Raw genomic sequence first — 20,238 nt, forward strand, 5'->3', positions numbered from 1 at the left:
TTGGAACCACTATTGTTTTTAAAAGGTATAGGCCCGGCGCAGTGGCTCAAGCCTGTAATCCCAGCACTTTGGGAGGCCGAGGCGGGTGGATCACGAGGTCAAGAGATCGAGACCATCCTGGTCAACATGGTAAAACCCCGTCTCTACTAAAAATATAAAAAAATTAGCTGGGTATGGTGGCGTGTGCCTGTAATCCCAGCTACTCAGGAGGCTGAGGCAGGAGAATTGCCTGAACCCAGGAGGCGGAGGTTGTGGTGAGCTGAGATCGCGCCATTGCACTCCAGCCTGGGTAACAAGAGTGAAACTCCGTCTCAAAAAAAAAAAAAAAAAAAAAAAAAGGTATAACTGCCCTGCTGACACTGTGCATACAGCATGCACCCAGGGAAAGAGAGCCAGAGCTGTCCATCCTGTAAATGGACAGTGGGGAGCCAGGGCTCGGCTTGGCTTGTGCCTAGAGAAAGAAAGAGTTAAGCCGCTGACCCTGTAGGGAGAGCTGGCTGTGGAGCTGTGCACGGGGTGGCAGGAGCCGCAGCGCCACAGCAAGCAGCCAAGACAGAACAGACAGTGTAAGAGAGCCACTGAATAAAATCATACTTCATCTGCCTGCAGACCCCTGAGTGTTCTTCTGTCAATTATCTGCTTTCAGACCTCAGCATGGGCCAGAACCTAATGCTGGGAATGATAATACTTCACATGAACACATACATACAAGCCAAAAAAAAAAAAACTATATATATATATATGTGTGTGTGTGTGTGTGTGTGTGTGTGTATATGTGTGTGTGTGTGTGCATATATATATATATATAATTAAATATATGAGAATGGCTGCCTATGGGGAAGGACAGGAAGGAGGATAGAAGGATATCCATCCATCCATCATCCATCCATCCACAGGTACATACATACCTACATTAAAAAGGCACCTTGGTGGCACCGGGTACGGTGGCTCATGCCTATAATCCCAGCATTTTGGGGGGTCAAGGCGGGTGGATCAACTGAGGTCAGGAGTTCAAGATCAATCTGGCCAACATAGTGAAACCTCCTCTCTACTAAAAATACAAAAAATTTGCCAGGCATGGTAGCTCATGCCTGTAATCCCAGCAGTTTGTGAGGCCAAGGTAGGCAGATCACCTGAGGTCGGGAGTTTGAGACCAGCTTGACCAACAGGGAGAAACCCCCATATTTTTAATCTCTACTGAAAATACAAAATTAGCCAGGTGTGGTGGCTCATGACTATAATCCCAGCTACTTGGGAGGCTGAGGCAGGAGAATTGCTTGAACCTGGGAGGCAAAGGTTGCAGTGAGCCAAGATCATGCCATTGTACTCCAGCCTGGGCAACAAGAACAAAACTCCATCTCAAAACAAAAAAATTAGCTGGGTGTAGTGGCAGCACCTGTAATCCCAGCTACCTGGGGGGCTGAGGCAGGAGAATGAATCTCTTGAACCTGGGAGGTGGAGGTTGCAGTGAGCCAAGATCATGCCACTGCACTCCAGCCGGGATGACAGAGTAAGACTCTGTCTAAAACAAAAAACAAAAAACAGCCGGGTGTGGTGGCTCACACCTGGAATACCAGCACTTTGGGAGGCCAGGACAGGTGGATCACAAGGTCAGGAGTTCAAGACCAGCCTGGCCAAGATGGTGACACTTCATCTCTACTAAAAATACAAAAATTAGCCAGGCACGGTAGCAATGCCTGGGGTCCCAGCTACTCAGGAGGCTGAGACAGTAGAGTTGCTTGAACCCGGGAGGCGGAGGTTGCAGTGAGTCAAGATCATGCCACTGCACTCCAGCCTCAGTGACAGAGCAAGACTCTGTCTCAAAAAAAAAAAAAAAAAGTGCTATAGCATCCTACCTTGTGGCTGGAACACTTACATTTGTATCCCTAACCTGCCATGTAAGAAGTGTGACTTGCCATTCTGTGAGGAAGCCAAGACACAGAGAGAGGCCACGTGTAGGTTCTGTGGTCAGCAGTCCTAGTTTCTGAATGCATCAGGCCCAGCCACTGACACGTGAGTAAACAATCCTTCAGCTGCTTCTATTTCCCAATTGTGAAGTCATCCTCCTCCGGCTGAATCTTCACAGCTGAGTCCCCAGACAGCTTAGAGCAGAGAGAAGCCAGTCCCAACTGCACTATTTCTGAATTCCTGCCCCGTAGAAGCTGTAAGCACAATAAATTGGTGGTGGTTTTATGACACTAAGTTTGGGGTGGTTTGTTACACAGCACTAATAACTAGAAGATCCATTATTTTCAATAACACCAAAAAGTAGAGCAATTAAAAAAAGAAATAATTGTTATAAATTAAGACTGGGCACAGTGGTTCATGCCTGTAATCTCTAGCTTTGGGAGGCCGAGGTGGGAGGATCACTTGAAGTCAAGAGTTCAAGGCCAGCCTGGACAACAAAGTAAGAGCCTATCTCCAGAAAAAATAAAAATAAAAAGTAGCTGGGCATGGGGGCATGTGCCTGTAACTCCCAGCTACTAGGGAGGCTGAGGAGGGAGGATCGCTTAACCCCAGGAGTGCAAGGCTACAGTGAGCTATAATTGTGCCACTATACTTCAGTCCTGGCAACAGGGAGAGATGCTGTCTCAAAAAACGAAAACAAAATAACAACAAAAATAATACACACACACACATATAAATATACATATACATGCCCACATGCACACACACACACATATATACACATACATACATTATAAACTAAAAAAGACATAAAAGATATGACAAATGCAAATGACAATGTTTTGCATTGATTAAACGATTGCAGAATGACACTTGGGAAAGTCAGGGCGATTTGATTTTGACTGTCTACCAGTTGACATTAGGAATTATTGTTAATTTTTTAATATGTGACATGGTGGTTATTGAAAAAAGTCCTTATTTGTTACAGAATTTATACTATTTAAATATGAAGGTAACTATGATTTGCTTTAAAATTGGCTTTACAATGATGATGAGGGAGGGTAGGGTATAAATAAAACAAGACTGCCATATATTGTCAATCGTTGAGGCCAAGTCATAGGTAATGGGTGTTGATCATATTATTATCTCTACTTTTGTGAGTACTGGAAACTTCCCATAAGAAAAAATTTAACAAAGGAGAGGGTAGGAGGACTTACTTCTCTGTCCCATTTTTCCAGGCTGTAGTTACATGCAAACAGGTGCCAATGGTTTAAATAGATTCCCCTCTTCTGAACATGCCTCTGTGCCTGCCTGGGGTGTTCTAAGACCCAGGATACGACCCCAATATGGGGGATTTCATGCACAGAAACAGATTAGCGAGGAAATCATATTCTTAGGAAAGTGTTTTGGGTACTCCTCAAGTTTTTGGTGACTAGAAATCCACTTGAAAACAGAATTCCCTTCCCTGACAGTACCTAATCCAGTGCAGAGGGTGGGGGAAGGGGGAAATTGATTTGAATTAAGAAACCTGATTAATTCAGAATTAATGCACCAGCTTCCTCTGAAGATTAGGTAGTGTTCAATTTTCAGCCTTTCGGAAATACATTCGTCAGCATAAAGACAGGCAAATGGGCTGCATGTTGCTATGCAGACGACACAGTTTGGAAGGACCTTCTGTTTGCTTATGGATTCTCTCTCCCTTGAAGAAAAACTATTAACTCATGCTGCAGCCTGCTGCTCTCTGCTTGGTGCTGGCTATGTCACCGAGCCCAAAATAGAAAGTTCTTTTACTGCAGAGAGGGAAGGAGGTTTAAATTTATCAATTCAAATAACAAAGGGTAGAATTATACTGGCTTTTCTTGGGTGGGGAGTAGGGGGAGATAATGCCTGTTTCATTAGGAGAAAAAGTGATCTGACACTAGCAGGGGCTGGGACCAGAAGACAAGCTTGCACTGTGGCGATTGGGCTTGTTTCCATCCTGGCCCCCCTCATTCCCTCTTTCCAACAGTGTCACCTCTTTTAGGACATGGGAAAGCATCTGAGCCACTGGGTAATCAGTTCCAGAAATGTCACTGAAATTACCAGACTGGGAACGATTCTCTGAACCAAATCCCTTCTTGCTCAGCTTTGAAGCAGTCAGTACCTTACCACAAAGTTGAACAGCAGGGAGATGTTATCTTTCTCCTATCAAGTGGTCAAAAATCTTTAAAGATTTCCAACATTAGGCTGAGCACAGTGGCTCACATCTGTAATCCCAGCACTTTGGGAGGCCAAAGCAGGTGGATCACGAGGTCAGGAGTTGGAGACCAAAACTCCTGGACTCAAGAGATTCTATAGCCTCAGCCTCCCGAATAGCTGGACTACAGGCACGCGCCACCACGCCCAACTCTAAGCATTTATCTTAAGGAAACAAGCAGAGATACATAAAAAAATTTATGAACAAGAACATTTGCCACAGTATTTATAAATATAAAAATAGGAAATAGCCGGGCGCGGTGGCTCAAGCCTGTAATCCCAGCGCTTTGGGAGGCCGAGGTGGGTGGATCACGAGGTCAAGAGATGGAGACCGTCTTGGTCAATATGGTGAAACCCCGTCTCTACTAAAAATACAAAAAAAAGTAGCTGGGCATGGTGGCACATGCCTGTAATCCGAGCTACTTAGGAGGCTGAGGCAGGAGAATTGCCTGAACCCAGGAGGCGGAGGTTGCGGTGAGCCGAGATCGCGCCATTGCACTCCAGCCTGGGTAACAAGAGTGAAACTCCGTCTCAAAAAAAAAAAAAAAAAAAAAAAAGGAAATAATCTAAGTGCCAAACTAATAGATTAGTTATGTAAATTGGGTTATATCAATGTGCTAGAAAACTAGGTAATCTCTAAAAATATTACTTTCTAATAGTATTTAAGTATATGGGCAAATGCTCATAATATGTAAATTGAATAACAGGTTATACAATATGAACACAGTTTTTAATTTTCCCTGATATATATATGCACAAAAAAAAGTTGGGGAGGGCGGGGCACAGTGGCTCATCTGTAATCCTAGCAATTTAGGAGGCTGAAGTGGAGGACTGCTTGAGCCCAGGAGTTCGAGACCAGCCTGGATAACGTAGTGAGACCTTGTCTCTATTAAAAAAAAAAAAAAAAAAAAATTAGCCAAGCGTGGTGGTGAGCACCTGCGGTCCCAGCTACTCAGGAGGCCAAGGTTAGAGGATCGCTTGAGCCCAGGAGGTCAAAGCTGAAGTGAGCTGTGAACACACCACTGCACTTCAGCCTGGGTAACAGAGCAAGACCATGTCTCAAAAAAAAAAAAAAAAAAAGAAAAAGAAAAAAGAAAAATCGGGCACCGTGGCTCACACCTTTAATCCCAGCATTTTGGGAGGCCCAGGGAGGTAGATCACTTGCAGTCAGGAGTTTGAGACCAGCCTGGCCAACATAGTGAAACCCCATCTCTACTAAAATTACAAAGATTAGCCAGGCATGGTAGCATGCGCCTGTAGTCCTAGCTACTTGGGAGGCTCAGGCAGGAGAATTGCTTGAACTTGGGAGGCAGAGGTTGTGGTGAGCCAAGATCATACCACTGCACTCTAGCCTGGGCAACTGAGCAAGATTCTATCTCAAAAAAAAAAAAAAAAAAAAAAAGAAGAAGAAAAAAAAGCAAGAAAAAAAAGCTGGAAATACTATATGTCAAAATGAAAATAGCACATATCTCTGAATGTTATGACTGTTTCTTCCTTTTTCCTTTTTTTTAACCAATAACTCCAGAGAATATACCAAGTAAGATTGTTTCTTCCTTAAACTTGCAGTAGTTCACAAATTTGCTATACTGAAGATTTTTTTTTGAGACAGAGTCGCTCTTTTGGCCTCCCAGATTCAAGCAATTCTCCTGCCACAGCCTCCCAAGTAGCTGGGATTATAGATGCCCACCACCACACCTGGCTAATTTTCATATATTTTTAGTAGAGACGGGGTTTCACCATGTTGGCCAGGCTGGCCTCCAACTCCTGACCTCAACTGATCTGCCTGCCTCAGTGTCCCAAAGTGCCGAGGTTACAGGCGTAAGCCACTGCACCTGGCTGAGAAGATTTTTTTGCAACCAAAAATAATCACATTATAAAAATAGATGTTAGTAATAACTAATGTAGATAGGGTACTTATTATATGCTAAGAGTTTTACAGGGATTTAGTTAAAACTTAAAATAATTCTAGGAGGATAGTACTATTATGACCCCCATGTTACAGATGAGGATAGTAAGATTTAAGGGGTTAAATAGCTTGCATGAGAACATGGATGATAAGAAATGGTACGGAAATAGTGCCCTGTAGAATCGAGTTTCTAGAGGGTTCTTCAAAGAGTACGCAATGGTAGAATCTTGGTCTCCTAAACCCAGGGATGACTACACCAGAGATTTCTCTGAGATTCAATAATTTCTCTGAAAACAGTACTGAGAACTGAATGGTCTGTTGAGGAATCTGAAATTCACACAAAGAAAGAGGCCCCCTTGGAGTGTCTGAGCCAGAGCCTACACATTTCTGATGAGACACCTTAACATTGTACAATAAACAAATACAGGCATGGTTTCCTGTGTTTTCTTCAAAACATCTAGAATAGATGTGATTAGAGGGAATTATTTTAACAATCAGTTCTCTCCTTAGCTGAAAAATTCTGGATTATCCTCCAAGATGTAACTCAAGGCAGCTAACCAGCGAATATAGAGAGGGCTGACATGGAGGAGTCCCGGTGCCCAAGCCCCTGAGGGTTTCTTTTTTCTTTCTTTTTTTTGAGACAGGGTCTTGCTGTTTCCCAGGCTAGAGTACAGTGGTGCCATCTCAGCTCACTGCAACCTCCACCTCCCGGGCTCAAGCAATCCTCTTACCTCAACCTTCCAAGTAGCTGGGACTACAGGTTCCCACTACCATGACTGGCTCATTTTTGTGTTTTTAGTAGAAACAGGGTTTTGCCATGTTGCTCAGGCTGGTCTCAAACTCCTGAGCTCAAGTGATATGCTGACTTTGGCCTCCCAAAGTGCTGAGATTACAGGCAAGAGTCACTGCGCCTGGCACCCCCCTGAGGTTTTCTTTTCTTTTTTTAAATTTTTATTTCTCATCCCCTTGAGGATTTCTGATGAGACCTTGAGGGAATAGGAGATCATCCCAGTGACCAGAGAATCAACTGGAGGGCAGAGATGTTTTACTTACGGCTCTGACCTGCTCTGGGTCCCACCAGCCATTGCAGGACTGGCTTCTAGAGCCTTCGGTGAAGAGGAGAGAGCTTGAGGGATGGGACAGAGCCAAGGTCTTTGGTCTCTTCTCATCACTCATGCTTTAAATATAAGCTCTGATGTCATCAAGGCACTGGAGATAAAATGCCTTTCTCAAGCTAAGCAGACAGGATCTGGTATCCAATTTGGACAAGATAGTGGAAAACAGACTCAGGGGGAAAAAATCTCTTGGCCTCAGCACCAGCACACGGGAGTTGAATCTGACACCTTAACATTGTACAATAAACAAATGTAGGCATGGTTTCCTATGTTTTCTTCAAAACTTCTAGAATAGATGTGATTAGAGGGAATCATTTTAACAATCAGTTCTTCTCTCCTCAGCTGAAAAATTCTGGATTATCTTCCAAGATGTGACTCAAGCATCAACTTCTGTGGAAATACTTGCCCAGCTTCCCCAAGCAACAAGGCCATCCCTCTTGTGTGTATGTTTAATAAATGATTTGCTTGCCTATTGGACTGTATGTCTCACCTGAGCACAAGCTCAGTGGACTGTGTAGTATACAACTTCCCCTCCTTTCCCAGAGCCCCTCTCTAATACCTCTCCCTCACATGCATTCCTATACCTGCCATGGGGTAATTGCTAATTAAATGTTGATTGCTGAAATTGAGAGCTAGAGAGGTTCAGGAATGGTCTTCTTAGAATTCCCAGAGGTGGGACTCAAACCCCTTTGTGGATCTCTGATGCTTGAGAGAATCTGATGAAACCTAAGAGCCTTTCCCCAGAAAAAAAAAAAAAAAAAAAAAAGCACATGCAGAAGAAAATTTCCAATTGTATAGCACTAAATACCCATACTAACACCTACACAATTATGTACATGTAAAACTGAGGAAATCTGAATAAGATAGGGGAATTGAATCAATATCAATTTCCAAGTTGTGATTATGTTACGATACTACTGCAAGAGGTTACCGCTGAGAAACTGGGATCTCTCTGTATTGTTTCTTATAAATGCATGTGAATCTAAAATTATCTCAATAAGGCTGGGTGTGGTGGCTCACACCTGTAATCCCAGCACTGTGGGAGGCCGAGGCGGGTGGATCATCTTCAAGACCAGCCTGGACAACATGGTGAAACCCTATCTCTACTAAAAATATAAAAATTAGCCAGGCATGGTGGTGTGCACCTGTAATTCCAGATACTCAGGAGACTGAGGTGGGAAAATCAATTGAACACAGGAGGCAGAGGTTTCAGTGAGCCAAGATGGTGCCATTGTACTTCAGTCTAGGTGACAAGAGCAAAACTCTGTCTCAAATAAATAAATAAATAGATAGATAAAATAATATAATCTCAGCTGGGCCCGGTGGCTTACACCTGTAATCCCAGCACTTTGGGAGGCTGAGGTGGGCAGATCACCTGAGGTCAGGAGTTCAAGACCTGCCTGGCCAACATGGTGAAACCCCATCTCTACTGAAAATACAAAAATCAGCAGGGTGCCGTGGTGGGCGCCTATAATCCCAGCTACTTGAAAGGCTGAGGTGGGAGAATTGCTTTAACCAGGGAGGCAGAGGTTGCAGTGAGCCAAGATCACGCCACTGCCTTCCAGCCTGGGCAACAAGAGCAAGACTCCCTCTCAAAAATAAATAAATAAATAAATAATCTCAATAAAAATTTCAGTTAAAAAATGTAAAATTCCCATACATTATGTTTTGAGAGTTGGTGGACCCCAGCGGAACCTACCAAGGAATCCTGAATTGAGAACTCTCTAATAATAGTCCAATTTCTGCATTGTTGGTTGGGGAAACTGATGGGAGAGGATGTGTTCAAAGTCATTCAGATTAACGGTGGCAAGGTAGGATGAGGCCAGCTCTCCTTTCCTTAATCTACAACTGGTTGCTAGAAGGAAGAGAGTGCTAGTCACATTGTGTTGTTTACTTGATTTAAAAAGGCAAGACAAATCAGTATAACAAGGCAACTGATATTCCCTGATGTGTGCAGAGAACACTGAGTGCAGGTAGGGAGATTTGTTTTTAGGACTTTTTTTATTCCATTGCTTCCTAGGCTGGCTGTGCTCAGCCTGTGGTGGACTATGGATGATCTCATTCTGAAAATGGTGCCTTGGAAAGGTGTAGGTCGGGGACCAGCAGCCTTTTTGATTCTGAGTACCAAAAGAGGAACCAAATAATGCCTGTGAGTTATCCCAGCAGGCTGGAGGGAAAGAAAAGGAGAAAAAAGAAAGGGGGTATATCAGGAGAAAAGAGGGCAAAAGAGGCTGGTATGGGGAGAAGACAATGGAAGAGAGAACAAGCATATTTAGGGAGTAGAGGGCTTATGTGGTGGGCTGGGCCACAGGCTGCTCACCAAGTCAGAACCTGTAAGGACATGAATTATCTGTGCTGTCCTTGGAGATGGCCAGGCATTGGAGTTGTCAGGTGGTCAAAGTCAAGATCTTTCTTTCATGAAAATCACTCGTGATCTGATGCTAAAGCCTCTCCAGCAGTTAAGAGTCTGGTGCTTCTCCTGAGCTGAAGCGAGACTGTGTTTGTATCCCAGCACTTTTGTTTACTATTTGACCTTATACAAGTGACTTAATCCCTCTGTGCCTCAGTTCCACCATCTGTAAAAGTAGGATAATAATAGTACCTACCTCATAAGTTGTGAGGTATAAATGTAGTAATACACGGAAAACATGGCCGGGTGGGGTGGCTCACACCTGCAATCCCAGCACTCTGGGAGGCCAAGGTGGGTGGATCATTTGAGGTCAGGAGTTTGAGACCAGCCTGGCCAACATAGTGAAACCCTAAATTTTTGTACTAAAAATACAAAAATTAGCCGGATGTGGCGGCACACTCCTGTAATCCCAGCTACTCGGGAGGCTGAGGCACAAGAATCACTTGAACCCGGGAGGCAGAGGTTGTAATGAGCCGAGATTGTGCCACTGCACTCCAGCCTGGGTGATAGAGCAAGACTCAGACTCAAAAAACAAACAAAAATGGAAGAATATATGGAAAACACTTAGAAGAGTATTTGACATGTAGCAAGTGCTTAATAAATGCTGGTTCTTATTTTTGTTACTCCTTGATAGAGACTCATTTCCTCTTGCCTGTTCCTGCAAAGACGGAGACAGCAGATTAGCAATCCTTCCTCTAAGAACAAACCATCAACTTGCAGACACTAAATCACCCATCAGTTTCTCTCCTCTGTATGTACTATCTGTTCCTTCTTTTGTTTGGGGACCCAACTCCATTACCATCTTCCAGAATCACAATTTAAATATGAGCACAGAAGTACCTGGTACTGGAGGGGTCTTCCTGCTTGGTGTTCCCTCTATTGGTCAGAGAACAAACACTCCTGTGAGGGGAGAGTTTCTTTTTCTTCCATTAGACAGGAGAGCGGTATGGACCTATGTTTCTATCTTTCCAAATGAATTTCATAGCACCGTTTAGATACTTCTGTGCTTGCAAATTCAACTGCTTTGGTAATCTAATTTTTAAATTTTGTCAGGAACCAAGGTAGAACACTGGTAAACTGCTTAATCTGGAAAATAAAGAACAAAATATAAACAGATTTCCTCTCTGGCTCCCTCCAAAGCATCTCTGTCCTCCACAGTGTTTCTGTAAGTCTCTAGGGAATATGTCATAGGGGCTCACCAACAAGTCTTCCTCCATTTACACCCTTCTGCCCTGACAGATACCAGGTCTCTGTGCCGTTCCACCAGTTTCTGAGTCTCCTGCTAACCTACTAAGTACTCTTGATCAATAGGGGCCTAGAGTCACCAGAGAAGATTTTTCAGAGTCTTTTCTGAGAAGTGGGGCCTGAACTGACCTTAAATGACAGATAAGATTCATATAGCTACCAGGGAGCAACCCAGGGATCCAAGGCAGGGTGAGCAAAGGGGGAAAGAAGGAATGGAATTGGATGAGTAAAGAACTGGTTTGGGGAGTGGGCCAGCTAAGCTAAGGAGAGCTTATAGTGAGAGGGAAGGCAGGAGAAAAGGCCATATGAGAAGGCCATAGGAGAGAGCTCAGGCTTCTTTCCGTAAGAAAGTGAGGGCCCATGAATAACACTGCAGGGAATAGTGTAATACTTGGCAGAACTATTGGCTACATGTTCTTAGGCCTGTGATTCTCCCAAGAGATGCCTTTTCATGTTTATTCACATATCCTGGACAACATTTTCCTTTTTTTTTTTTTTTTCAGATGGAGTCTTGCTCTGTTGCCCAGGCTGGAGTGCACTGGCACGATCTCGGCTCACTGCAACCACCACCTCCTGGGTTCAAGCAATTCTTGTGTCTCAGCCTATTGAGTAGCTGGGATTACAGGTGTGTGCCACCACACCTACCTAATTGTTGTATTTTTAGTAGAGACAGGGTTTCACTATGTTGGTCAGGCTGATCTTGAACTCCTAACCTCGTGATCTGCCTGTCTTGACCTCCCAAGTACTGGGATTACAGGTGTGAGCCACTGCACCCAGGTTTTTTTTTTTGTTTTTTTTTTTTGTTTTTTTTTTTAGTTTGAGTTTCACTCTGTAGCCCAGGCTGGAGTGCAATGGCGCTGTCTTGACTCACTGCAACCTCTCCCTCCTGGGTTCATACAATTCTTCTGCCTCAGCCTCCTGAGTAACTGGGATTGCAGACACTCACCATGACACCTGGCTAATTTTTGTATTTTTAGTAGAAATGGGATTTCACCATATTGGCCAGGTTGGTCTCTTGGCCAGGCTGGTCTTGAACTCCTGACCTCCTGATCCACCCACCTAGGACTCCACAAAATGCTGGGATTAGCAGCTCCAGCCACTGTGCCTGGCTCCCACCACCCACTTTTTATTTGAGATGGAGTTTTGCTCTGTCACTCAGTCTGGGGTGCAGTGATGTGATTACAGCTCACTGGAACCTCTGCCTCCTGAGTCCAAGCAATTCTTCTGCCTCAGCCTCCTGAGTAGCTGGGGTTACAGGTGCCTGCCACCAAGCCCAATTAATTTTTGTAGCTTTAGTAGAGATGAGATTTCACCATGTTGGCCAGGCTGGTCTCAAACTTTGACCTCAGGTGATCTGTCCACCTTGGCCTCCCAAAGTGTTGGGATTGCAAGTGTGAGCCACCGGGACTGGACATTTTCTTTCATAATTATAAAAGCATTATGTATTCGCTACAGAAAAATCAAGTTAGTAAAAAGAAGAAACTAAAAAACAATCCTACTTACTGGGAGTAACCACTATTACTGTGTGGCTTTCTAAAGTTTCTTATAAACATATATTTGTAATATATGTTAATGAAATTGGGGTTATATCACGCATACTATTTTATAAGGTATTTTAAATAATATACTGTGAATAATATTTTACAGCAAACATACTTCTATGATAGAATTTTTCATAGCTACAGAGTTGGTGACGGTATTATTAAAGTTTACCCAGCCTTCTGGAGTGATGAACTTTGCCTTCCATTTCAGAGGTTGGTTTTTTTCCCCCCTGTAACAGAAAAACGTCTCCTTTTGTAACTGAGAATACTTCCAGACATCATGGGTATCACCAAGGGACATGGGCATTTCTCTCCTTTTTCTTTAGCCAGACTGTGATAGCTGGGTGAAAGGGCTGTATATCTGTGGCAAAGTTTCTGGTCACAAAATTTGGGCTACATTTATACAATTCTAATTCCAGGTGAAAGGGGAATATAAACTTAATTTTTCTGAAAACTACAAGAACAGAGACAGATACCAGTGAGTTGCAGACTTCACTGTGTAAGCTGAGTGCAGAAATCTGGTAACTGGGCAGGCCTTGTTGGCCAGAGCATGACAGGTCTTCTATGGCCAAGGCCAGTAAGATTTTGACTGCTCAGACTTCATTTTGGGGCTTCTGAGGCATAAAAGGCCTTGGCACAAAGAGCATGTTATCCTTTTCAACTATGACACCCTTTTCAGATGTAAGATTCTGAGCCGAAAGGCGCGTGAGACTGATTGTGTTAATTCTTGGATTTATTCCTAAGTAACTTTCTCTCTATACAACAAGTCTGAATGGACAACAAAGCAAGAGAGGAGTTTTTGTTTTGCTTTGTTTTGTTTGAGAGACGGAGTTTCACTCTTCTTGCCCAGGCTGGAGTGCATTGGTATGATCTTGGCTCACCGCAACCTCTGCCTCCCGGGTTCAAGCAATTCTCCTGCCTCAGCCTCCCGAGTAGCTGGTATTACAGGCATGCGCCACCATGCCCAGTTAATTTTGCATTTTTAGTGGAGATGATGTTTCTCCATGTTGGTCAGGCTGGTCTCCGACTCCCAACCTCAGGTGATCTGCCCGCCTCGGCCTCCCAAAGTGCTGGGATTACAGGTGTGAGCCACTGTGCCCAGCCAGGAGTTGTTCTTTTTGTTCCAACCCTCCCTCTCCTTGAATTTCCTCCCCCATCCCCACTTCACAATGGCTTTGTGTCTATATGATGTTTTTATTTTATTTATTTATTTTTTTTGAGACAGAGTCTCACTCTGTCAGCCAGGCTGGAGTGCAGTGATGCGATCTCGGCTCACTGCAACCTCCGCCTCCCAGGTTCAAGCAAGCCTCCTGAGTAGCCTGGGATTACAGGCACCCACCATGATGCCCGGCTAATATTTGTATTTTTAGTAGAGACAGGGTTTCACCATGTTGGTGAGGCTAATCTCAAACTCCTGACCTTCAGTGATCCACCCACCTTGGCCTCTCAAAGTGTTGGGATTTACAGGCCACTGTGCCCGGCCTACATGATATTTTGATACCCTTATGTTCTGTTTCCAAACACCACTTTTTCACTGCAGATGTGAGCGACTCCAACTGGTATTAGAGGGTATGTATTTAAAATCTGAGCCCACTTAGAAATAATAATAATAAAAAGAACATCTAGCACTTATTGTACATTAATTCATACTATTTTGGTGTTATTTATTTATTTTTGAGACAGAGTCTTGCTCTGCTGCTAGGCTGTAGTGCAGTGACAGGATCTTGGCTCACTGCGACCTCCACTTCCCAGGTTGAAGCAATTCTCTTGCCTCAGCCTCCTGAATAACTGGGATTACATGAACACACCACCACACCCGGCTAATTTTTTTGTATTCTTAGTAGAGACAGGGTTTCACTGTGTTGGCCAGGTTGGTCTTGAACTCCTTACCTCAGGTGATCCACCTGCCTTGGCCGCCCAAAGTGCTGGGATTACAGACTGGAGCCACTGCACCCAGCCTGGTTTTATTCATTTATAATTTCATTTAATTATCTGAAGAACCTTATTGTCTACTACAATTATTCTCACTTTATAGATGAGAAACCCAAGAGACAGAAAAGTTAGGTAACTTGCCAAACTTCACACATCTAGACAGTTGCAGAACCAGAATTCGAACCCAGTTCCATCTGCCTCCACAGTCGTTTCCAACACTGCTCTACTTTCTGTCTCAGTAAGTTTAGAAGTCAGGAAACTGGAACAACAACAACGAAAACCTAACTTAATGCCAACAGAATTGCTGACAAGACACATCTCATTCCTACTCCAGGTTTAATGTCAATTTGTATAACTTGACTAAGAGTGCCTATTATAAAGCTATTCGCTCAAGGTTATCCTCCACCTACCCTGCCCCACCATCAGATGATTTTTATTCATAGCTATGTTTAAACATCAGGCAACACTCAGACTTGCTGTATACTGAATTTGCCATCTGAGCAAAGATTCTTTCTCAAAGCGTATTTGCTTTATTTACTCTCTGGTGTTTACCAAGAAATTAAAAAGACAATTCTTTTTGGGTTGCTTTAAAATTTTTATTCCAAATATTCTTCAGCTCTAGAATTCACTCAGTGAGGTCAAACAAGTCAAGACCAGATAAGTTAAACTGAATTTTCATTTTCATGTCAATTAGATATTTTGAGTTCTATAAAATACACAAACATGCTGGATTTCTTCTAAAGAAAAAGATATCCTGATTAGTTCTGTATTGTTTACAATCACGTATGTTTTGCTTCACTGTCTGATGCTAAGAGCTTCTTAGAATTCGCAGGGCATGGTGGCTCACACCTGTAATCCCAGCACTTTGGGAGGCTGGGGCGGGCAGAACATGAGGTCAGGAGTTTGAGACCAGCCTGGCCAACACAGTGAAACCCCATCTCTACCAAAAATAAAGAAATTAGCCGAGCATGGTGGCACACACCTGTAGTCCCAGCTACTTGGGAGGCTGAGGCAGGAGAATTGCTTGAACCCAGGAGGTGAAGGTTGTGGTAAGCGGACATCATGCCACTGCACTCCAGCCTGGGCAAGAGTGAGACTCTGCCTCAAAAAAAAAAAAAAAAAAAAAAAAAAAAAAAAAAAGAGCTTCCTAGAATACATTCCTTAAGAAGTTAAGTCATGGCACTTAATTATTTGACAGGATGTTTTAAGTACATATAATTATTATATGTTCCCTCCATTTTGTGATGGTGGTGAGCCAAGTAATCTGCATCAAGAGAAAATAAATAACACCTACACTAATGCTACCAACAAGGAGCTCACAGTACTCTGGAAAAACTCACTATAATTTTAGCATATAGTGGGTGTTCCATACTTCATCATCTACCAAACTAACATCACCACCACCTTTCCAGGTAAGATAATCGAGGCAAAGAGAAATTATGTTGATTCTGTTCCAGATGTCAGATCTTGGAACTGACAACTGCATGACTATGACTGAGACCTTGTACTTGGGAGTATGCAGTTTTAAACCCTGACCACCACCTTGGGCAAGTCCCTTCTCTTTCTTGAGTGCCTGTCTGCTTCTTGCCCTATCAGACAGGATCAATTCTCATATAGGTTCATGACAATGGTAAAGAATAAGATTAGATAGCACACTGGGTATGGCTTTACAATCATGGGCACCAAGTGATTTTTCCTCATTCATTCTACTTGGTCCTAACTCATACCCTTCTATTGTTTGGGGATGTTAACTGCAAAACAGGGACAGAATTTGGGCTGAAGAGTCTTTTCCCAGTCTGGTCAATTAAGTATGTAAGAAGACTTCTGGAAGAGTAGATCTGAGGTAGTTTCTTTTGTGCACACTAATGGGAGGTATGAAGGGAAAGCAGAATTACAATTTCCAGCCCAGGAGGCCAAGCCAGTTGGCCTTGCCAAACAGGTTGTCTTGGATAAAGGAGGATTTTCGGTCTTGCTATTGGCTACTGGGGCCTCCAGTGCCTTCTTCAGCCTGTTGGTCGGGATGATGCCCTCAGAGCCGCAGAGTGAGCACTCTCCTCCAGAGCATTGCTGAGCACTTGGGTGTGGAAGGGTTTGCTGATACTGAGGGTGGGGCGCCTGGAAGACAGGCGACCAAGTTCAGCTCTTGCCTTTCCCTTTATGGCTAAATGTTCTTTGGAAAGCTTCTATACCTTTCAAACTCTGGGGGCATCATGATCTCTCTCTGTCTATCCCAAACCATATTCAGCCAATACTGTTGAGAATACAAGCTCCAGGGCTGGGTGTCATCCGTCTGGATGACCCCTCTGGATCTGGCACATAGTTGGCGCTCTATGGAACCAGATGTGTATGTAAAAGCAGGGACAATGGAATGTGAAAATGTTTCGCAAACTCCAAAGCGATTCATAACCAGACAGAGGTCCAATCCCAGGGTATGCAAGCTCTCTTTTACAGCTGCCTCTAACGCCGTCGGGACGCGGTCAGGACAGGTGCATCCATCTTCTATGGGATTCTCCTCTAGAAAGCAGGCCAGGGAGCGCAGGGGTTGAGGGTCTCATTTCCAGGGGGAATCAAACTTGGAGGAAAGCAACCATCAGCGAGGAGCGGGGCACGTGGAACCAAGCCGCGGTCTGAGGCTCAAAGAAAAGCCCAAACCTCGCCACCGCCGTCGCGCCCAACGAGACACCGAGGTCAGGGGACCGGTGTGTGCCGGGGAAGTCAGGTGCACTGCGCGGCACTCCCACGGTAGGTACACGCTCCTCCACCTACGAGTGACCTAATTACACCAGCCGCGCCCAGAGGTGGGGGTGGTTATTCCAACCAGGCGGCCACTCGCTGCCCGTTCCTGCCCCCAAAGATGCGGGAAACCCACACAATTCCAGCGCTGCCGTACCCGGGAGGAGCCATAGGGTCTCAATTTTCGTTTCCGTGACCGGCTGCCGGGCCCAGACTAGGAGCTGAGTTCATCACCAGAACGGCCTTCCCATGGGAACCAGTTACAGACAGCCAGTAGCCCCCGCTTCCATCCGGTCTGCGCCTGCGCGTGGCCCAATCCTTCACCTCTCGGGGCGCAGTGCTAAGGGATTAGTCCGGTTCGCCGCTGTGCGCATTGCGCATGCTCCAGCTCCATCCTTCCCTTCCCCCACCACCCGCCCTCCGGGAGCCACGCCCTAAAAGCGAAGGCGACTCAGTTACCAGCCGGCTACGTCGCGCCTGCGCTTTGACCCACAGTTTGCGCCCCAACTCCGGTAGTGCGGCCGCCGGGGCTGAGCGCCGCAGTTGCGCAGCTCGCTCCCCGTCCCTTTTCCCGTCCGCTCCCCGCCGCCTCCTGACGCCGGCGTGACGTCACCACGCCAGGCGGCCGCCATTACAGAGAGCCGATCTCTGGTTCCTGAGCGAGCGGAGGAGGCGGCGCAGCGGCCGACGGCCGAGTATTGCGGTGAGAGCCAGCGGGCCCGCGCCAGCCTCAGTAGCCGCCAGAAGTACACGAGGAACCGGCGGCGGCGTGTGCGTGTGGCCCGTGTGCGGGCGGCGGCGCGGGAGCAGCGCGGAGCGGCAGCCGGCTGGGGCGGGTGGCATCATGGACGAGAAGGTGTTCACCAAGGAGCTGGACCAGTGGATCGAGCAGCTGAACGAGTGCAAGCAGCTGTCCGAGTCCCAGGTCAAGAGCCTCTGCGAGAAGGTGAGCTGTACTCCGGCTCCAGGCAGCCGCCTTGGGGCCGACCCCGCCGAAGAAAAGGCGGCCGTGAGGAGGGTGCAACATGGCGGAGGCCGCCGGCCCGGGCCCCCCGAGTCACCGAGACCGGCGCCCAGCCCGGCCGGCGGCGGCTCTCGAGCGACCCGGCGCCCCCTGCCTCCCGCGCAGGGATTGGTTGTCGCCGCCAACGCCGCCTAAAATGGCGCCGTTCACCCGGGTCTTGGGCTTTTGAGTCTCCCTGCCTCGGCGCCAGACGAGGTGGCTAGGGGAGCGAAGACCCTGTGGGTCAGCATCAGGGACGGTTTTGAGGGTGAACGGGCTTGGATTCTGCGGCCTGGGATTGGGACCTAGACTTCTACAGTGGACTGAGTAAGAGGCTTTCCACTTGTACCCAGGCCTAGTTAGGTCCAAAGCTGTCCAGGGGATCCCCAAAGGCAAGTGTTGTTAGGCCATATCCCAGAACATATGTAAAGGTCACACAGCTTTAGTACCCCTGGGTGGTTTGTATTAAACTCAGCAAGCGTTCTTCTTCAGAAACCAAGGTGAGGGTGTCTTTAAGAATTTTAAAATTAGTCCCTTAACCTAATTTCTACGAAAGTCATGGTAGTTAGAGGAGTGTAACTTAATTTTTCATAGTTGGAAGAAATGGGGAATTTGGTGAGTCATAATACATAAGGAGATTTTGGATTGGAAATCAAGTGCTAGTTGAATGTATGATTTATATGCTGACTCAAAGCCTTCTCTAAGCTTAACACACTTGGCATTTTGCCATTTATTTTAAAAGTCAACATAAAATGAAAGAGCGGTAGATTTTGTATCTTCTCTTTGTTGCAAAAGTTACTTGATAGAATTTTGTGGCTGCAAGTAGTAGTAGTAGTAACTGTCGACTAAGATTGTATTCCAGACATTGTGCTTAGTGTTTAAGTAATGTCTCACATACATTGAAGACAGAACGTTGTAGTCCACTTAATAACACTAAACTTTGTATTTTGTATTAGCTAACTCTGTTTTGTTTTCCCCGGGGTTGGGGAAACAGGTAGCCAATTTAGCTATTAGCTGTATTTGTATTTTTAAATTATTGTAACTCTGTTTTCTAAAGTACACAAAAATGCTGATCTCTGCTGTGAACACTTTTAACTTCTCTTTCCAAAAATAACTTTGCAGTATGTCACTTTAGTACAGAATAGTGGAGTATCATACTAGCATTTTGTATTAGTGAAAAGAATTAATGGAAAACTATTATCCTGATTTGTTTGTGGTGTGATGTGAAAATTAGGTTCATGAGTTTGGTGTATGTTTCTATGTTTTAGAAACCATGTTGTGAACAATTGGAATTTACATCTGATTTAGATTTATTTCTCCCAAGCATGAACAAAACTACTACTAGTTAATGAGGTAGCACATCATCTTGGAGATGGATTTTAGTGGTAGCGAATCTCCTGTTTCTTTACCGACCTCACATCAAATGAGGTTGGTATTTATTTTAAAGGTTTAAAATTGGCCTGAGATTATACAATCAATTCCATTTTAAATTAGTAGTGTGTTTAATATTGAACACCTATTGACTCTCCAAGATTGCATTCTCTTTTGAGCGGAATGAAAATAAATGAAGAATAAGTATGCTTATTGTCGAGGAGCTATGAATCTAGTTGGAAGGAAAAGCATGGTATGAAAATGTGTGGGAGCTAGAACATGGAAGTAGAGGGTTTGTGTTGGAAACTGTGGAGGATAATAAGATAATACTGGATGCTAAAGTGGGGTGGGTGAAGCTAATGCATCCGTTATTACTTTCCACATCTTTGGGAAACTAAGATATAGTGAAGTAAATCTCCATTTCTTGCTCAGCTTACGCAAATTTTAGTTCTGAGTGCCAAAAAGATGGAAATAATATTTGAGTAGGTGTTAGATAAAAGTTTCCATGGAATGGATCCTTTTTGGTGGATATCATTATACAACCTTTTGTTTATAACTTGTAATTATTTCAACTTTCAGGAGTTAATCCAAACTAAATGAATTTGAAGACAGTTTTTTGGGTATGTGGAATCCATGAACTGATATTTTTTGTTCAAGTCTTTCTAATAAAACAAAAGCTGTCTTTCACTGTTAGTATTTGTGTGCCAGTGGCATCTCTGGGTGAAAGATACATATATGCTTTTTGGTGTGATTGCCTTCTAAAGAGTAATTTTGAAAATATTGAGGGCTAATTTTTTTCATTAGTATATAATAGTAATATTTGGGGGAGGGGAAGATAG

The 20,238-nt window shown here is 44.6% G+C and overlaps 1 protein-coding gene across 1 annotated transcript in view; it reads left to right on the plus strand.

Moving 5' to 3' along the window:
* The first annotated feature begins 17,618 nt into the window (after nucleotides 1–17,618).
* The window catches only part of PPP2CA (protein phosphatase 2 catalytic subunit alpha), a 32,249-nt gene continuing 29,629 nt past the window's right edge, over nucleotides 17,619–20,238 (plus strand). The window contains exon 1 of the mRNA XM_003920581.4: nucleotides 17,619–17,971. Coding sequence (XP_003920630.1) covers nucleotides 17,870–17,971 — 102 coding nt within the window. The 5' untranslated portion in view covers nucleotides 17,619–17,869. The remainder of the gene's footprint in view (nucleotides 17,972–20,238) is intronic.

The sequence above is a fragment of the Saimiri boliviensis genome, chromosome 1 (genome assembly GCF_048565385.1).
Source record: "Saimiri boliviensis isolate mSaiBol1 chromosome 1, mSaiBol1.pri, whole genome shotgun sequence".
Classification (NCBI taxonomy): Eukaryota; Metazoa; Chordata; class Mammalia; order Primates; family Cebidae; genus Saimiri; species Saimiri boliviensis.